The following is a 19,655-nucleotide window of genomic DNA, read 5'->3' as shown; positions in this document are numbered from 1 at the left end:
CAAATACTAGCATGATTTATACTAAGAATTCCACTTTGCAAATGTACTTTACAGTTTAACCATTTCCTACAAAAATTCCTAGAAAAAAGGGGTTAATTTTTATGCCAGAAAATAGCTTTTAAGATAAGATTCTTTGCTAGAACGATCCAGATCATATAAATATACAAACTGAATTTTAAACTGCATAAACCGACTGAGCATGCTCAATATGCTATATTTTTTTTACGGGAGAGAGCATTTCATCAGCTGTGCTGTAGAGAGAAGGATGAGCATGGTGATGGGACAGGCCTGCAACACGATATTGATTTTCTGCAAGTGCAGCTTTTGAGTGTTTGTGTTGCAGGTAACTGGTATTGACTCTGAGGCTAGTGCTGTATTGACCTGCGGTCAGGACTCATTAATGGGAGTGATGCCTGCTAATGAGCGATGGACCAAGAAGCTGAGGAAGAAGAAGTGAAAGAAACCGAAAAAGAACTGACCAAAGGTTGTCTGTCCCGAAAATAAGACGACCAGTGATTACTGTCCTTCTAGTATTGACCGTCTGTGCCTGTCTTTCTGACTTGGTGTTTCTTTCTCCCGCTCTCTTCATCTTTCTTCTCCCCAACTGACAAACAATTCATCCTCATAACCATCCATAACTGGCTCCATCTGGCATGCCACACTCAGCCCTGCCCTCGGTCCCGGCCCTCACCTCGAGTGATGGCAGCATGCGTCAGGCAGTGTGCAGTCATTAGTGATGTTATTGAGAATCGATGGTCTCCCCGCTGCGTCTGGCAGCCTATCTGGACGTGCTGCTTCAGAGAGGTCCGTCGCTGGAGAGAGAGATAGACGGACTGGGAAAGCTGCCGTGAGGTGTATTGGAAAGAGAGTTAAATCGGGATCCGTTTCAATTTGGCCATGCTGTAATTGAGAGGGTTACTCTATAGACACTGAGCATCTGTGCCTCCTTGGCCCTCTGCTGTCTCCCTCTAATCAGCTAGTTAGCACTTTCCACACCTGGACCGGATAGAGAAACCAAAGAGAAAGTGTTCACTTTTTGATTTTCTTTTCAAGGCCCTGCAAAGATGTTTAATAGATGTGTTTGGGTGGTTAGCCAATAAACTATCAGGCTGCAAAGAGCATTAAAAAACAACAACAAAAAAACAGTCGACATTTAAGCGATAACGGACAGCTCTCTCCATAGAACTTTGTGATTGGAAAACAATCATTATTTTTGGAACCTGCATGCATAGTGGAGTGGAAATTACACGCTTGACTTATGTTTCATACTGGCACTCAGGCCAATTATCTGAGTATGAAATAAAGTAGTATACATTCTCAATTTCAGACTATAATTTTCAAATCGCATTTTACCTGTTAAAATGTGCCAAATTATAGCCCAGTAAATAAATATCTCTTATATAATTTTATACTATTAAATGTAAATTTGCATTTTACAAAATATCAGTTGTATGTTTGAAGATAAGTGATTTGCAATTTTTCTGGTTTTCCCAACAAATCCGTTAAAGGAGCTGCTCTGTGTCTAATGTGGTGCTATGTGTCAAGTACAATTTTTAAAATGTCACATTTATTTTTATGTAACTATTATGTAATACTTGAACTCTTATCTGCCTCATTTACCAGAATTCACGGTCAGTATAAATATAGGGTAACATTTAGGGACCCATTCCCACTATTAACTAGTTGCTTACTAGCATGCATATTAATATATGTGACCCTGGAGCACAAAACCAGTCTTAAGTGTCAGTTTTTCAAAATTGAGACTTATAAATCATCTAAAAGCTGAATAAATCATCTTTACCTATATGTATGGTTTGTTTGAATAGGAGGACAATATTTGGCCGAGATACAACTATTTGAAAATCTGGAATCTGAGGGTGCAAAAAAATCTAAATATTGAGGAAAATCTCCTTTGAAGTTCTCCAAATGAATTCTTAGCAATGCATATTACTAATAAAAAATATATATAGTTTGTATTTGTATTTGTATTTAGAAACAGTGTATTTTTGGCTATTGCTACAAATATACCTGTGCTACTTTAGACTGGTTTTGTGCTCCAGTGTCACATATTAGCTGTTTATTAATACTTTTAAAGCATTTATTAATACCTTATTCAGTATGACCTATTATTTAAAATTCCTTAATCCTACCCATACTTAAACTTAACAACTAACTCACTATTAATAAGCAGCAAATTAGGAGTTTATTGATGCAAAAGCCATTGTTAATAGTTGAGCGAAAATAGAGTATCATTTTCTGACACCAGCAGAAGTGGATGTTAAATTTCATGTTGCTAGAACTCATCTTAATGAGTGGCAGAAATCTAAGAAGAAAAAAATATACTAAACTATCTTAAACTTGACATTTCATCTACACCACATGCAGTGGTGGTATCAGATGGTAACACCATGAAAATATACAATAGAAGATTTACTTTCTAACTGTACTTCTGTATGTTGACCAAATCATTTGCAGACCATATAACACAGTGAAGCACTGACCTCAGATGGAGTAAATTCCTGCCTGAAGTGATAGAATAACATATTTCTACACCTCTAAATATACTGCCATAGACTCAGCACTCCAGAAATGCTGTCTGACTCGAAAGAAACACATCCACTGCAAACAGGGACATAGGAGGGAAGGGAATAGAAACAAAAAAATCGTTCATTCTAAAAACAAGCAAGCCACTGACATAATGATGATGACATACAGGGATAAAATGAGAAAGCGTGTACTAAAGTAGTCAGGAGAAGGAGGAAAGAAGAGAGAAAGAGAATTCCAGACAGACCAACTGAGCCCCAGCAGCTAAATCATTTTTCCACTTTCATTCATTTTTGAAATGATTTTTTCCCTCTTTCTTCATGCCTCAGTGAAAGCTCGCTGCCTGACTCCTCACACTCGCATACACAGGCATCATTGTGTACACAAACCATAAAAGCCAATGAGAATTTATGCAGCTGGGTTCATCTGGCAGAGATGGAGGTTACAGTGTAGAGAAGCCGACCTGCAATCTGTGCAGATCGAAGACTAGATCGGTGGAGACAGATGCTGTGCTCAAAAGAGAAGGAAAGTAGAAGAAAAGCTTTTCAATTTGTTCAATCATAATGTCAGGGTTTTTCAAAATTTGTCTGCACCGAGGGGTTAAGGTTTGACTGTTTAGTCCGGCCCTGTTAGCCCCGATGCTGTAACGCTCACAGACAAAACATCCTGCTCCACTGACTGCTTGCATGAAGAATAGTAAAATAGCTGTGTATTCTGACTGAACAACATTTGTGCAAGCAACATATTACATTAGATGTTTGATTCATGAATAATTAATACTAATGGGTAGCTTTCTTCAGGTAATAGAAACCTCTCTGATCTGCACTGAAGATCATTTGAGCTCAAACAGTGAAACGACGATTTTTTTCTTTCTGTTTGAGCAAGGCACATAAGAAATCAATTAATTATTACATTTAATCTAAAAGGACGGACCACAAAAGTGAATGTTATTTATGTATATATCTTATTTGTTTTATTGTATTACTTCATATTTCTGTTTATCTTCCATATCCATGGCAATTTGTATCCAATTAACACAAAACATTTTCAAATTAAGAAGAGATATTTTTTCTTAACGGCGAAGAGAAATTTGATGTCGTTTTAATTGAACAAAATATGACACAGAAGATCATGTTTAACTTTTTCTTTCTTTTTTTCTTTTTTGATTAGTGGTCCAAACCTAAGAAATGTACGCTCAAACATCTGTTCAAAACATAATCATTCAAAAGTCTAGAGTTGATTGAGGTTTTTTTTTCTGCTAACCAAGGCTGCATTTATTTGAACCAAAAAAATAGTCAAAACGGTAATATTGTGAAGTATTATTGCAATTCTCCATTTCATTTCTACATTTTTAAAATGTAATTTAGTGATGGCAAGGCTCCAAACAAAATATCTTTTTTTGTGAAATCAGTGATCCCTTTTTTAACATTTACAAGAAATACACCTTTTTGTAACATTAGAAATTACTTTACACTTTTGATAACTTTAATGCATGCGACCTTACTGAAAGAAATATACGTTAACACTTCAGAATAATGGTCCATTAGTTAATGTTAGTTAATTCATTAGTTAACATGAACAAACAAGGATCAATACATTTATTAATGTTTTTGCTCACACTTTATTTTAGGGTCCAATTCACACTATTAACTAACCATTAACTATAACTTTTGCCTCAATTAACTCCTTATTTGATGCTTACTTGTAGTTTATAAGGTAGTTGTTAAGTTTAGGGAATTGGGTAGGATTATGGATGTCATGCATTATATGTACTTTATAAGCACTAATAAACAGCCAATATGTTAATAATAGACATGCTAATAAGCAACTAGTTATAAGTGTGAATTGGACCCTATACTAAAGTGTTACCATGTATTTATTAATCTTTGTTAATGTTAGTTAATGAAAATACAGTTATTCATTGTTAGTCCATGCTAATTCAGAGTGCATTAACTAATGTTAACAAGCACGACTTTTGATTTGAATAATGCATTAGTAAATGTTGAAATTAACATCAACTAAGATTAATAAATGCTGAAGAAGGATTGTTCTTGTTTAGTTCATGTAACTAAAGTAGTTGACTAACATTAACTAATGGACCATTATTCTAAAGTGTTACCAAATATTACCAAAAGACTTCTCAGCCACTCAGTATAGCCTAGCACCATGGTATTGCAGGGCCAGGCACCACGCGCATTTTCTCCACATTGTTTTACTCTTCTGATATTTATTTGGTTCTATGGAGGAGCAATATGGATTTTGCTTGTGATGCAAATGTGTACTTTTAGTTGTCTGAGGAAAAAAGCAAAGTCTCTTAATCTGTGTGCTTTCACTTCTGACATATGACTAATGACAAACATCTGACAACTGCCCTGCACTTGACCCTGTGTTTTTTAAGCTGGCTCTGTACAGTATTCGGAGCTGTATGATTGCTGGAGGGCGCTGCATGCACACCCTCAGCTAAATGATTGCAGATGCCTGGCTTGAGCTCAAACGCTCTGCATTCCTGTCGAAAATACATTAGACCAGCTCTGCTCTGGCCTATACTGTCTGGCAGCCTGCTTTAAAAAAAAAAAAAAAAAAGAAAAACCTCACTTATCTGTTATCAGCACATGAACACATAACAATCCCCATATCTTATCTCTCCCTGTTCACTAATGTAATATAGCTTAAGGGCAGGTTCTGTAGTGGTTGCAGGGCTACAACCAACAGAAGCCTTTGTACAGCACAAATTCCTGGCCAGTCAGCAAAGTGCATTGACCGGAGCATGCTTGTAATTTCAAATATTTGAATTTCCATAGAACTGCATTTCACAAGAAGACACGAAATATTGCTCCCTGGCACCAGAGGTTGTTCTCATGCATGTAAAACTGTCCCATAACAGCCTCGTTTAGTTGTGCTGGCTAACCACTCCTGGCAGTAGACCTCCCACTATCAGCCTAAACCCGTCATAACACAGTGGCTCAACCATCAGCACTTGGCTTCTGTTGACAAGCGGATGTTTAACACATCACAACAACAAGGGCTGCTATCGAGCCTAGCCTCTCCAGGACGGGTCACTGTGTCGCCCCAAGAATGCTTCTTATCTTTTGCTTTGGGCTTTCTGGTTTTAGACACATGGACAGTCTGCGGACACTCCCTTTCGTCTTCTGAAGGCTCGATGTAGCCATCGTGGAAAGGTCAAAGGAGAAGTTGGCCAACTTATAAACAAATACAGATGGGTTTATGCAAAAAGGAGGTTTCCATAGAAGCGATTTCATGGAAATGTGTACCTATGGAAATATCCACTTCAAACAATGCAAAAAAAAAATCATTTTCTTAATCTGTGTTGTTGGTTTGTTTGCCAAAGAAAACAGCCAAACGTCCTTAAAAAGATTTTAGAAATGTCATTTGTAATTATGAATCTTCATATTGCTGGTATATATCATGAATATATAATTTGAATTCAATTTATTTTTCTAATCCCATTGGCACATATTTTTGTTTCTTGTAATAAGCATAAATCAAACAAACAAAAAAGGTTTATGCTAGAAATAAGAAAATCTATTTGCCAGTGGGATTAAGAAAAAAAGATTTTAAGACTTTTTGAAAACATGTCACATTATCTAATGCAGTTTTGATGATTCTCTTTTAGAATCATTGATCTTGTCTTAAGAATGTTGAGATGTTTCCTCTGGAAAATAATTAAAAAAAAAATTCCACATGAGGTTACTATGTTGTTGCTGTATTTTGTCCAATTTTATATATTCTATATTTTACATCTTACAATTCTGACTTTTTTCCTCTTAATTCTGAGTCTATTTTCTACAATTTCCGTTTTTTTTTTTTTTTTTTTTTTTGCCATGGCATACAAAAAAAAGATAAAAATAAAAAAAGATAATTGTGGCTTTTTATCTCACAACTGCCAACATCTCACAATTTTGAGTTTATATATTGCATGTTCTCAGAAAAAAAGTCTCAGTTGTGCAGTTACTGTGCACAAAAACAATTTTCCATAGCGATACCTTTTCTGACCCTCTTGGCCGATTTTGCTAGTTAATCACGCACCCCATACCAACACTGATGAGGATAAGACTCCACATACATGAATACAAATCATGCCTCCATTGTCTTCTGCATCCAGAATCTCTGAATCTTTTTAATGGAATGTCCATAATAATCAAACATGGATTACATTTTGACACACAGGGCATAAATCTGTTCACTCCGAGGCTGTTTGTGAGCGATAAAATGTCCATCATGCATTAAAATAGCAGGCGCTCTGTGCCCTGCTCCTGTTGTGTTCTTCTGCATGTGCACCGAATCTCACATTAATTAACGCTGCTCTTTCACCTGGGATCAGTTTCTCATCCTTCTGTGCTTTATTTGGGTTGCTCATTATTTTCTTTCCCAGAGAAATATGTCTAATACCTACAAGCTGTGCGCCATCACAAATGGAGCATGCTCCCGGCATAATGTCCTTTGTCATCGCTAAATGGTTTTTTAATGAAAAGTTTAAGATAGGCATAATTACATATCTGAGGCTATTATGAAATCTGGTATTACAATTAAAGTAATTTTATTTGCTTGTAATCTCCCTTCACCAAGTCTAATAAGGGTTTTGAAAGAAGGGCAAGCAGGCTTTGAATGGAGACTCTTCTGTAAATGAAGTTGGGCCGTCTCAGTTCTCCATGTTTTTGATTGACAGTGTCCTGCTGAGACTGTCCGTGATCATAGTCACTGATAAATCACTGAATTTGGGAGAAATGATGAAGGAAGGTCTGCCACTGCTGCAACATAGGCATGATTAGTTATAGGAAGACGAAAAAAACTCACTTACTGATTCTAGCTGGTTTAAGATGGCCTGGCCAGCTAAAAAGTGACCAAAAACTCATCCAAAACAGCCATCGTACCAGCTGAACACAAGCGAGGACAGGAAATAACCAGCTAAATCTGCACCAGACCAGCGCTAACAAGCCTATAGCATGCTGGGAATTCATTCAGGTCTTTTCAGCGGGGCCCTTCACCATTCAGGGAGATCTGCTGAGATAGAGGTGAACTGAACAAGACGAGCGCTCTGTGAGGCCGATCCATCTGCGCATGCGCAGAGCCCCTCCAGTCCAGCCCGCGCGCCAGTGTGCAAACAAATGCCAATGAGATTATGCAAAAACTGCTTTTCCATAGAAACGACCTGCGAAGATGCATGCGAGAGGAAAATATTAGCCGTGATATAAGAAATCTGCTTCTGCGGAATATAACAAACATGAGAAAATGTCATTTTGACCTGCCATTTGTGCCTCTTGGCTGCATCCTTCACACTACTATCAGCAAAACAAATCATCTTTAATTGAGTGAACGCATGGGTTTATGAATAATGTGATAATCAGTTTCTTGACAAATGACATTGAATGTTTATTGTTAAAAATCGCCTATATATATATTGTAAATATGCATAAATGTATAGAAAATGTACAGGAGCTGTAGGCTGAAACAATCGTCGATGACAATTCTGTTATAGAGCAACATCTACCCCTGCTGGATGAATTGTAGAACTACAGCTACATCCAATTGTTGGTGCATAGTTGACAAAACAATAACAAAAAACACCTTATTTCCAGATTTTAGCGAAAGTTTGTATGAATGTATTTATTACAATGTAATTATTATTTAGTTTCGACACTTTTATGTCCCAGATTTTTTTTTTCTGTTTTGCTATTACATTTAAACTGACTTAAAATCAGATTGCACTAAAATCAAATTTGGTCTTTAACCAAATCCTACCCAAATCATCATTTATTTTTGTATATTTTGACACTTTATGTGTTTAAAATGTTATTTGTGTAGAGTGTTGCTTTACCTTGTCCCAACTATTTTTATAAACCTTTATATTAACCCCTGGATGATAAACGCATTTCATTATTTGGATGGCATTAAAAAAATCTATAATGCATGTATGTCCATTGTTGTATATTGTCCACAGGGTGCTGTAAAAGGCCCTTTCAGTTAATTTAACTAGTTGAAAAAAAAGAATATTAGCATAGATAAAGTAGCCTACAGATCTATTTAGTTCTCATAAAACTTGCATTCGTGCATGATAATTGAAGATTTTATAAAGATGGAGATGTTTATAAAATGGTGTCACTGTATTAATTACAGCATGTCTGCAGATTATATTAGCTGTCCTCAAAATCAAAGCAATTATAATGAATGATGAAAGAAATAAAAAGATAGCAATGATCATTCAGTTTATTAACAGTTAATCGTTTGAGCAATTATTTATCTGTTTAAAAAAATAAAGCTGTGCTGTGCTTGAGTGAATCTGTCAGGTTAAACTTTCCCCATCCGACTGTGCAGGGCTTCATGAGTTGGCACGGATTGAATGTGAACAGACAGGCTCTGACATAAAACTGCTTATCAGAGCCAGACTGCACAGACACCTTTAGAGACCTCTGAGACACTCTATTCAATCTAAGAGAGCCTATGAAAAGCTAAGTGAAAGCTGGCCAAAGAACTGCTGCCAAAGCAAATGACCACAGTCTTGCACCATGCACACGCTGTGACAGTTTCTCACAGAGCGTGTTATCAGCAATCGCTCTCTTCTGCTTTTCAAAAAACCCAGCCTTAATGTGCACCGCACTTTTCCAATCCTTCTTGTGGCCCTGTCTGTGAGGAGATGGGAACACATTGTACCTACACTTCTCTCATCTAGTGAAGGATACATGACTGAACATAACTCATCTTTAAACTGGGGTTTCACTTGCCATGTACAAAAACCCATCTGTGATGGCGACAAGCCTATTATAAAGATGGTATGCAAAATTAAACGATTATTATTTGTTCTACATACTTATAATATCACCAAATATTAGAGATATAAAAACAAATAGAAAACATTTTAATTAAACTGAAATATTTTATTATAAAAAATGAAATAATATATTACCTTACAATTTCTTTATTGAGCAGGGTATATGTTGGGATTGGGAAGGGAATTCTCTACAGAGAGATTTTGTTTGTTTACATTTCTTACTTTTAAATTTTTTTTATTTATCTTTTTTGTATGAAATCTGTGTATAAATTGAAAACAATTTTAAGAAGGAAAACAAAAATGAGATGTTGGCTTAAAAAAAAAATATATATATATATATATATATATATATATATATATGTGTGTGTGTGTGTGTGTGTGTGTGTGTGTGTGTGTGTGTGTGTGTGTGTGTGTGTATGTAATATATACAATATATACAACAGTAATGATAGTTCAATATTTATTTATTTAACTTTTTTTCTGAAAGTTTAACAGACCCTCAAGCACTCCTGAATATTCAAGCATTAAATCATGTAATGTTTAATTCTGTATCAATATTAGGCTACATGAATTATGCGTAATCTAAAAAAATAAAATCACCCATCCACAACACTACATACTTTTTCATCAGTGATGTCTGGCTCTGTGTAACCATCTCTTGTCTAGACATCCTTCCCCCCAGGAAGTGCTCAAGAAAATAAAAACGAAAGCACACAGAGGATTCAAGTCAGCATGCACTAATGCTCCGGATACTCTCCGACGTTGTCTAGGTTAGTGCTTTCATTACATTAGAGGTTGAGTTTCTCGATTAATTTAGTCATTTTTTAACTGTTTGAGATGTGTCTGTGTCCTTTGCCTAAACACTGCTCTGCTTCACGATGTTGTTTAGATTCCCAAAACAAAACTCGACTCGAAAACAGCCGGTAAAGCTGATAAACATAGATGATACCAGTTCAGTAATTTAACATTATAACACATTTCTGACAGAAAATACAAATAAAAAATGTGCTGATAGTTTTGCACAAAGTCTAACTTTTCACTTGAGATTGGCGTTCATGTAAAGAATTATTTCAACCCTGTAGCCCATTTCTTTTTCTTGTTACAACTCACTTTAAGTTACTAGATCTCCCCTTCAGTTTATTTTACAAATCGTGCTTTCTGTAGTGTTTGACATGACATTTTCAACTCTATTTAACCATAATCAGCATTGTGAGTAAATGCATTTACATGTGTTTTTCTTTATGAAATATGTGTGTCTTTGCTTCACGCTGCTGTGATCTGCTGTCTCACAGGTAAAATCAGGAAGAGGAGATGACGGCGCGTCAGGGCTCTGGACAGGCCTGGGGAAAACTGGTGAAGTTCAACACATCTCCGGGTCCAGAGCTATTACTCAGAAATAGAGAATGCACGGTGGGGAGAAAAAAAAGTGCGCTGAACATCATCATGTTCCTGTTAGTTGCTCAGTCTTGTTTTGTGAAACAATTGTTTCATTAAAAAAGAGCTTCTTCACTTACTTGCATTTTTTCCTGTAATATCTTTACAGACTCTTCTATGACTGTATAGTTTTACTTATTGACATTAATAGTTATCACTTATCAAGAAGATAATCAGTCTGAAACAGTGTCTGCATGTATTGAGGGAGCCCATGCCTTTCACAATACTCTCTTTAGTTCAGCAAATGAACCCCTGCCCAAATAATGACAAAGGCGTCTATTGAAGACATGCTCTTGGAATATAAAGTAGTTTTTTTTAGCGTTGTGGTGGTGTGCAGGGAAAGGTTGTACCCCTTTGACTCTGTCTGTGTCTGTCTGGTTTTGAAGACTGTCTTTATCCCGCTTTAATTAATATTAATCTATGTGTCTGTAACACTGGACACTGGTTATTAGCAGAACTGATACACTTCATTACTGTAATAGACTAGGTCATTTTTAACTGTACATCACTATACTTCAGTTAAGACTTATATTCTTAACGAGAAAGTAATGGGTCAGGTCAATAAGAGAAAAGGTGCTTGATGAAAAGAGGAACGTGGTTATTAAAGTCGACATATGATGTGCTCGCAGCCAATTTTATTTCAGTAATGTCACACTTTAAAGGAAAGCGGGATGTTCAATAAAATTGGAGAGTGTCGCTTTTGCTCTTCACATTTATCTAGACTCTCGTAGACAGAGCAACTTATATTGGAAAGTATGTATTAATCATTTCATGAAGAATCCCTGAGAATCACGTCCATGACTTTGGCGATGCTAGACGCATGCACTACTGTAATGACTAAATAATACTACTATGTTTATTATAAATAATAATAGTTATTACATTAGTGAGAACTATTAATATTAAAGGTCCTACAATTGTATTTTATTTTAGTTATGCTTTTCCCATTTTCATTCTGCTAAAGCTGTATTTTTGCAGATTTATGTAAAGGCATACTCTGGTATTTGGGACAGGGCCTAAAGTCTTAATGGTGACATCAGCCGAAACTTTTCAGAAGTGGGACAGTTCTCTTTGTTGAAAGGTTATAAAGACCTGCTTGCTTTCTTTGGAATAACACAGTGATGGGTGGATTGTAGACAGTGAGAAAAATAATATCGTTGACTTGTGTTGATATCATAACCTCACAGACATATTTTCTTTATAGATTGTGACCTTTCATTCCCGGCTAATAATCTGGTCTCAGGGAAAATACATACAGTATATGATGGCCTGGTTTCACAGACCGGGCTTAGACTAAGCCAGGATTAGACCATAGATCAATTAGGAAATGTAAGTATTTTGTGCATCTTGAGACAAAACAAAGGCACTTATATATTTTAAGATCAGTCAGTGCAAGTTTCTTTCAATTAGCAAACTTGCTCAGAGTTAGGGGCAAAAAATCTTATATTTAAAGATTGTACCATACATTGATTAAAGCAAGAAAGAGGTGAATGTTCTGTAAATTTACTGAACTAGTATTATTTTGGAAGACTGATGTATAATTGTAATGCTACAGCAATTTTTTTTCTTAAATAGATGTACCAGTAAAAAACTTACGTAGAAGCAGTTGGTATTAATTATTTTTAGTTCTATTAAGTTTTTGCAGATTATACTGATTGACTTGTAATTATGTTAGAAAGTGAATTCAATTAATGACATGCTTGGCCCTGCGGCAAATATACATCCAATTCCCTCATGACATTTAATCCTTGCGTGAATAATTACTTGTAATCTGGTTAATAGTCAGTGGATGGAGATACAGTGGTTGATGTGTCTTTAGTGACTGTGTGGCTCATGTATTTGAGTGTACGCTAGCTCACCAATGATGTTATACATTTCCATCCAGCTAATTAATTAAATAAATATCTGCTAGAAATTGAAATGCTGTGTTTTACACAATGCTCAATCAGCGTTATGGAACAGCTTCCCTCCCTACCTTCTTGTTTTCCTTTCTTGTGCAACTTTCTCTTTGCTATTTTTAACATGGCTTTATCCTAGGCACTTTATTTTGTCTCTGTTCATTATCTTGAAAGAAACAGTCAATATTTCAGTCACTTAAAAAAAAAAATGTTGAGATCATAAATGGACAATTAAGAGGACATGCTTGGACAAGTTGTTCAGGCATTTCGAATTTTGATGTTTACTGATAACTTCTCATAATCATTTCCTTTAGATTTTTTGATTATTTCTGAGAATAAATTCACAAATGTGTCCCTGGACCACAAACCAGTCTTAAGTCGCAGAGGTATATTTGTAGCAACAGCCAAAAATACATAGTATTGGTCAAAATTATTGATTTTTCTTTTATGCTAAAAATCATTAGGATGTTAAGTAAAGATCATGTTCCATGAAGATATTTTGTCAATTTCTTACTGTAGATACATAAAAACTTAATTTTTGATTAGTATTATGCATTGCTAAGAATTCATTTGGACAAATTTAAAGGAGATTTTCTCAATATTTAGATTTTTTGCACCTTCAAATTCCAGATTTTCAAATAGTTGTATCTCAGCCAAATATCGTCCGATCTTAATTATCCATACATTTATGTAAAGCTTATTTATTTGATGCATAAATCTAAATTTCAGAAAGTTGACACTTGGTTTTGTGGTACTAGGTCACAAATATAGTCATTTAGCCTCATGCAAAGGGAATCTATGAAATTCATTATTATTGTAATTTTTGCTTGATGATGATCTGTTTGTTTCCGTCAAGCACCAATGGAACGGTGATCAACATGTCCAAAGTGGTGAAGACACAGACACACTTACTGCAGAATGGGGATGTCATTCACTTTGTGTACAGGAAGAATGAGCCAGAGGAAAGTAAGTTTTCACCTTTAAGTATTTTCTGTTTCGATCGTATAGTTGCAGATGACACAGATTGGCCACTTCTCTCATCTATTTTCATTTTTGCAGACATTGCTTATGTTTATCATGCCATCGGCCCACAGGAAAGTGCCTCGCAGGACACTGAAGGTAAATACACTTTGGATATGACGTTTCATACAGATGTTCCTTTAGTCCTGTTATACAAAGTTAGTTTTGTTGTTGCTTGCCTAAATGAGGTCAGCAGAAAAAGAAAGTTGTTTTATAGCAAGAGCATGTCACATTACTCACAGTAACATGCGGAAAGTGGATAGTGGAGATTCTGATTTCATGTTGAATTTCATCCTTGTACCATTTTTGACAGTTTCTGAAAGTAATGGTGCGTTCACACCAGACGCGAATGAAGTGTTAAATGCGAGTGATTTGCATTTTAAGTCCATGCAAAGACACGATAGAAATGTTTCTTCTGATGGAAGTGAGTCTGGGTGCCCTCTGCCAGAACCTGCTTCTGCTGCTGAACCCACAGGTGTGTACAGCCAATAATGACCATGTTTGCATGCATATTACATTTACAGTAAGCACTCGTCATAGCCATGTGAATGAGTTTAATTCTTTTGTACCTTCACATTGCACAAAATGAGTTATCCTTTGATACAGTGCCACCAAGAAGAAGAGCACAGAAAAGGCCTATGGAGCAGCCATCGGAGGTGAAGGGTCAGCTCCTAGAAGCTCCAGCGCCGCCTCCACGCTCAGAGGATGAGCTCTTTCTCTTGAGTCTGGCCCCTTCCCTGCAGAGTTTGCCACCTCAGATGAAAGAATTCGTCAAATTTCAAATACACAAATTAATCTATGAAAGCAGCTCAGCTCTGCTTAATTTGGAACAATTGGAGCCTACACAGTAGTTTTAAAAAAGAGGCAGCAATCTCTGCAGGGAATGAACCAGACTTTCTCTCCTTCACTTTGGCCCGCAAGATCCTTTTTAATCCTGCATGTAAATAGTTGTAAAAGTTCTTTAGAAAAAAAAGTTTATATATATATGTTTTTTTTTTTAATACAGTATATACAATATATATATACAATTAATTCAAATTGTAAAGCTTTTGCAAAATAAAGAAAACTACTCTCTGCTGTTTCATTTTCCTTTCCGAAATTTTTGGAATGTGTCACAATGAACCGTAATGTAGCAAATTTTTTCTTTCGTTTCGTTAATCTGTCAGTATGATTTAAGTGAAATATATTTAGTGTACATGCTTGTATTCCTTTTTATTTAAGCCTATATTTTTTCTGTTTTCTCCATTCACAGACGCGCTGCAGGTGTGTGTGATCTGTTGAATTCATCTCATACTATCCTCAGATAAACTCTGAGTGGTGTATTGCCATTGCGATTTACCGATGATGAGTTCACAGCTGAACAGACATTTCACTCGTTGGCTTCATCTTCACATTTGCATAGACCTTATTACTGGAGTTCGTGATTGGTTGACAGCAAATTTCAAATATTAAATGGAACGATAAAGTAACGTTATTAACCGGTTAATGGCCATTTAAAATTCTGTTCCGGAACTATAAAATTTGATTTAGATTCTGGTTCTGGTTCTGTTCCTGTCAAAGTTTACGGTTTTCGTTCTTTGAACCGGTTCAGAGCCCTGCAACAAAGTAAATCATAATTTATATTTGTTACATAAAAAGGTTACTTCTAAGTTATATTATGGCAAACATTTGTACATTCATTCTAATTATGTCCTATTGCAAATACACTCACAACAGTATATAAAAAAATAGTTATTTGTGATAGTGGTATATTGTAATGAGAATTCAGCAACGAGACGGGTGTTCATTTTGGAGGCTGGCTCCATTTATCATTTGAAAACAAGAAAACTATAACAATCTAAACTTGAGTCGAGACTGCTCTCAGTGGTGAACATGAGCATTGAGTTCCTGCTGTCTTTGTAAATAAACCGCATATTTGAGTTTTAAACTACCTTTCAATACACGATAACAGTAAAAATGTGAAAATTATCTGAATAAATGGTTGAAATCCCAATGCTGCCTGAACTCAACCCATGACCCGAATTTGCATCCATCGTAAAGTGAATTTCACGCGACAATAAAGCGAGTAAACTCAAAATGTTCAACTGTCCAATTACGCCGGAAAATGCATGGGATTATGTCGCTGTGTGGCGGTGTGAGCGTGGCTTTAGAGTTTTCTCTTTGGGATCTCCATAGATATCGGAGGAGAAGAAGATTCAGATCTGAGGGAAACTGAGAGTGAACCAGTGCCAGTAGAGCCTGTTATTGTGAAGCCTTTAATTCAGGCTGGGCATGAGGATCCTCAGCCATCTACCTCTTCCTTCCACTTCTACAACATGCCCTTATCTAGCTGCTCTGGTAATTACCATCCACACTGCATGCGCTCTTTCATGCAAATCGCTTTTATAAGAAAATGACTAGTATAAAAGTGTAAATGCATTGGCTTTCTTTCTCTGCTGTTCATTTATGCATTGAGTTTTTCAGATTTAAAGCCCATTCGGACCAAGGATGATAAATATAACGATAGTTTTAGAAATCATTCTGAAAGAATCCAAACTATAATGATAACGGCACAGAGGAACAGTATGCTTGGAATCACTTCTTCAGAACCATTTGTGACCCTGGAGTCTTAAGTCTCTGGGGTATATTTGTAGCAACAGCCAAAAAATTAATTGTATTGGTCAAAATTATAAATTTTTCTTTTATGCCAAAAATCATTAGGATATTAAGTAAAGATAATGTTCCATGAAGATATTTTGTCAATTTCCTACCGTGAATATATTAAAACTTAGTTTTTGATTAGTAATATGCATTGCTAAGAATTTCATTTGGAAAAGGTGACTTTCTCAGGATTTAGATTTTTTATTTTTATTTTTACCCTCAGATTCCAGAGTTTTTTTTCAAAAAGATGTATCTCTGCCATATATTGTCCTCCTATCCTAACAAACCATACATCAAAGGAAAGCTTATTTATTCAACTTTAAGATGATATATAAATCTCCGTTTCAAAAAATTGACCCTCATGACTGGTTCTGTGGTCCGGGGTCACATTTGTTTCTAACTGATGAATGATCAAAACACTGACAACCAATCAGAATCCATCCTGCTTCAACGAGCAGTGTGCACTTATAATAAACAGAATGTTATCATGAGTTACTGTGGATGCTGATATAGTTATCATTACCTTAATTGATATCATTTTTGAAATGCAGAGGAAATGAAGAAAAACTGACAAAGGTGCTGAAACACAGTTTTGGTAAAAATTAAGAAATGTGACGTGATGTAAATAATTTCTGATTTCAGTCTATTTTGAGTGCTCTGCGTATCTGTATTCTGGCATAATAATAGTCAAACTACTTTGAACGAGTTTATTAAAAGTGTTTCAAGCTTTGATGGTCTAAGATTGCTATCTACACTAATGTACCGTTCAAAAAGTTTTCTCTCATACTCATCAAAGCTGCATTTATTTGACCAAAAATACAGTAATTGTGATCTATTTTTATAGTTTAAATGAACAGATTTCTATTTTAATGTATAAAAATGTTCAGCAGTCTTCAGTGTCACATGATCACTTTTCTAATCATTGCAACAGGCTGATCTGGTGCTTAAGTAACATTTCTTCTTATTATCAATGCTGAACAGTTTTGCTGCCTAATGTTTTTTGTGGAAACAGTCACACCAATTTTCAAGATCGTTTGATTAATTGAAAGCTGAAAATAACAGAATTTATTTGAAATTTGAACAGATCCTTAACTTTATTAATTAAACTTTTGTTTGTGCTACAGACATGCATTAAACAGACATACATTAAACCTCAAATTATGTGGATAAGAGTTAAAAAGAACTGTGCTTTTTTCTAAATAATCAGATTTTTTTTGCCTGATTGATGAATTGGGCAAAAAATATGTCTGATAATGGCTGTCAATACATAGATTGAAATAATGAACTTAATCTGATTATCTCAAGCTACATTAACATGTTTGCATTTTTCCCCTTGATACATAAGAATAATTGATTGCTGTGTCTATTTTCATATCTTAAACTAAACTATAAATGCATTTGCTCAATTTTCCCACTTGGAAACCCAGTCTAAACTGTTGTTCATTTCTGCTGTTTTGTGGCAGAATGATTTGACTTCTGGAGGAATGAGCTGGAGGCATATGCTGCAGGAAGCGCTTCAGGCCGTTCAGTAGGGCTTGTACCAGAGAGCTGGTAACTGCACTTTGGTCATTTTGAGAAATGTTGAGGATCAGGCACAGGTTGAAATAAGGGTTGTTAACATAAGAGAAGAAAATCACAATATTTCACAATATTATACATTAGATTTATCACAGTATGCATATTTCTATGGTAGAGAGATGTGACAGAGATGTGACGGATGTATTTTTCTCTGAATTTAATTTGACTGATTAAGTAAAGTCCCATTTTCTAACATGCATCTGTAAATTGTATTATGTACAAGCTGATTCATCATTTTCCCATGTCACTCAAAAAAACTCATCTCAGGTAAATGAAAAATCACTGTTGTTCATATGTGCATGTTTCAGATTACAGAATCGCTGCCAGCTCTTTCCTCTGCTACCGCTGTGGACTTTGCACTTTTAGAGAGCTTGCATATAAATATAGAGAGCATATTCCTCCTACAGATCTGCCTGGTAAGACTCGTGTGCAATATAATAACACAAAGCTGCACAGTCATATTAGCGGCACAGAATTTATTTCATTCCCCTCTGCTGTAGCTAGACATCACGCCAAAACTGCAGAATGAAGTTGAAATTACAAAAAAAATTATATTTATAAAATATATTTATATTTATATTTATAAATTTTTTTTTTATATCCATCCTGATAGATTCACAACTTCAAATCTCATGTCTTGCCTATCCAGTTCAGTTTAAAGTACTTTATTGGCATGATTGTTTACATACATTATACACATCCAGCCATCCTTATGTCCATCATGAGTGTAGCGTCATTTCTACAACATTCAGTTTATGTAAAAGTTCTGTTGGTCTTAATTCACTCTTCCACAAATTAAGGCCCAAAAAGGTCTTAAACCAGAGCAGAAAGTCTTACATTTTGAATGCTCTTCAAAATTCAAGACATTTATTTGAGGAGCAAATTAAATGCAAGTCTTGTTTTTTAGAGAAACTTAACACAATTAAGTGGATTAATGCTTAAAACAAGAGCAGGTATGAAAACTTGTTTTAAGTTTTAATTTAAGATTTTCCCCTTCAGTTTATTTTGCTCAATTTCTCATGAAACAAGACATATTTTTGTAATTTTGCTCATTTTGTCATGTTCACAATGTCTTGATTTAATCCTCTCTTATATGCTTAATTTGATAATAGTTTTAGTTTAGTTTTATTTTGCATGGTGATGTTTTGTTTGAACTTTATTATTGTTTTGTTCTGTTTTCTTTTGATTTATTATATTAGTATTTAAATTGTATTTTGTGAGGATGTTTTTGTCTTGTATGTTGTGCAGCACTTTGGTCAGCATTTATGTTGCTTTAAAGGTCTATATAAATAAACTTGACTTTAACTTCACCTGACCTTAAGCATTTTTAGACACTTGCAAATCTATTCTAGCAAAAAACATTGCTTCCATTTTTTTTACTTGGTCTTAAAGTCTTGACTTCATTAAACCTGCAGAAATCATTAATTTAGCTGACATGCTATGATAACAGTGAATCTTCATCTGTCTTTTTTTTTTCTCTGTCAGGAAATTCAACCACGTTTGTGAGCAGACTCGTTGTAAGAACTGAAGCTGGGGAAAGTGGCTTGATTTGACAGTAACTGATCTGCTGCGTGCACATATTATATCCTCTGTTATCCTCTAGATGGTAACTTTACATATGCAAAGTCAATCAGATGACGAGAAACCAATCCCCCTCGCGGTATGGTGTTAGCGACACACTTTCAGTATGCACACTTCTTTCCACTATGCTACTGACATGCTTTCATGCTGCATCTCTGCTTATAACTGTAAAG

The 19,655-nt window shown here is 35.4% G+C and overlaps 1 protein-coding gene and 1 long non-coding RNA gene across 2 annotated transcripts; both read left to right on the top strand.

The window, feature by feature from the left end:
- The first annotated feature begins 10,010 nt into the window (after nucleotides 1-10,010).
- LOC132140475 (uncharacterized) lies at nucleotides 10,011-12,013 on the top strand. Its single transcript, XR_009433815.1, has 3 exons — nucleotides 10,011-10,101; nucleotides 10,638-10,757; nucleotides 11,970-12,013. It is a non-coding gene; the product is annotated as an uncharacterized LOC132140475 (long non-coding RNA).
- Nucleotides 12,014-12,035: 22 nt separating this feature from the next.
- Nucleotides 12,036-19,454, top strand: LOC132140527 (E3 ubiquitin-protein ligase CHFR-like). The gene is made up of 7 exons (XM_059549297.1): nucleotides 12,036-13,629; nucleotides 13,723-13,782; nucleotides 13,997-14,158; nucleotides 14,290-14,427; nucleotides 15,859-16,020; nucleotides 18,210-18,317; nucleotides 19,387-19,454. Exons 1-7 carry the CDS (start codon nucleotides 13,494-13,496, stop codon nucleotides 19,452-19,454), a joined length of 834 nt encoding a protein of 277 aa, XP_059405280.1. The 5' UTR covers nucleotides 12,036-13,493.
- The last annotated feature ends 201 nt before the right edge of the window (nucleotides 19,455-19,655 follow it).

The sequence above is a fragment of the Carassius carassius genome, chromosome 5 (assembly GCF_963082965.1).
Source record: "Carassius carassius chromosome 5, fCarCar2.1, whole genome shotgun sequence".
Lineage (NCBI taxonomy): Eukaryota > Metazoa > Chordata > Actinopteri > Cypriniformes > Cyprinidae > Carassius > Carassius carassius.
This window is presented reverse-complemented; position numbering and strand designations above follow the sequence as displayed.

Excerpts from the sequence above, each read along its gene's own strand:
- LOC132140527 (XM_059549297.1), top strand. The coding sequence starts at position 13,494 with ATGATGATCTGTTTGTTTCCGTCAAGCACCAATGGAACGGTGATCAAC. Across the intron at positions 14,428-15,858 it reads TCTGGCCCCTTCCCTGCAGA|ATATCGGAGGAGAAGAAGAT; the intron begins GTTTGCCACCTC and ends GGATCTCCATAG. Across the intron at positions 18,318-19,386 it reads TCCTCCTACAGATCTGCCTG|GAAATTCAACCACGTTTGTG; the intron begins GTAAGACTCGTG and ends TTTCTCTGTCAG.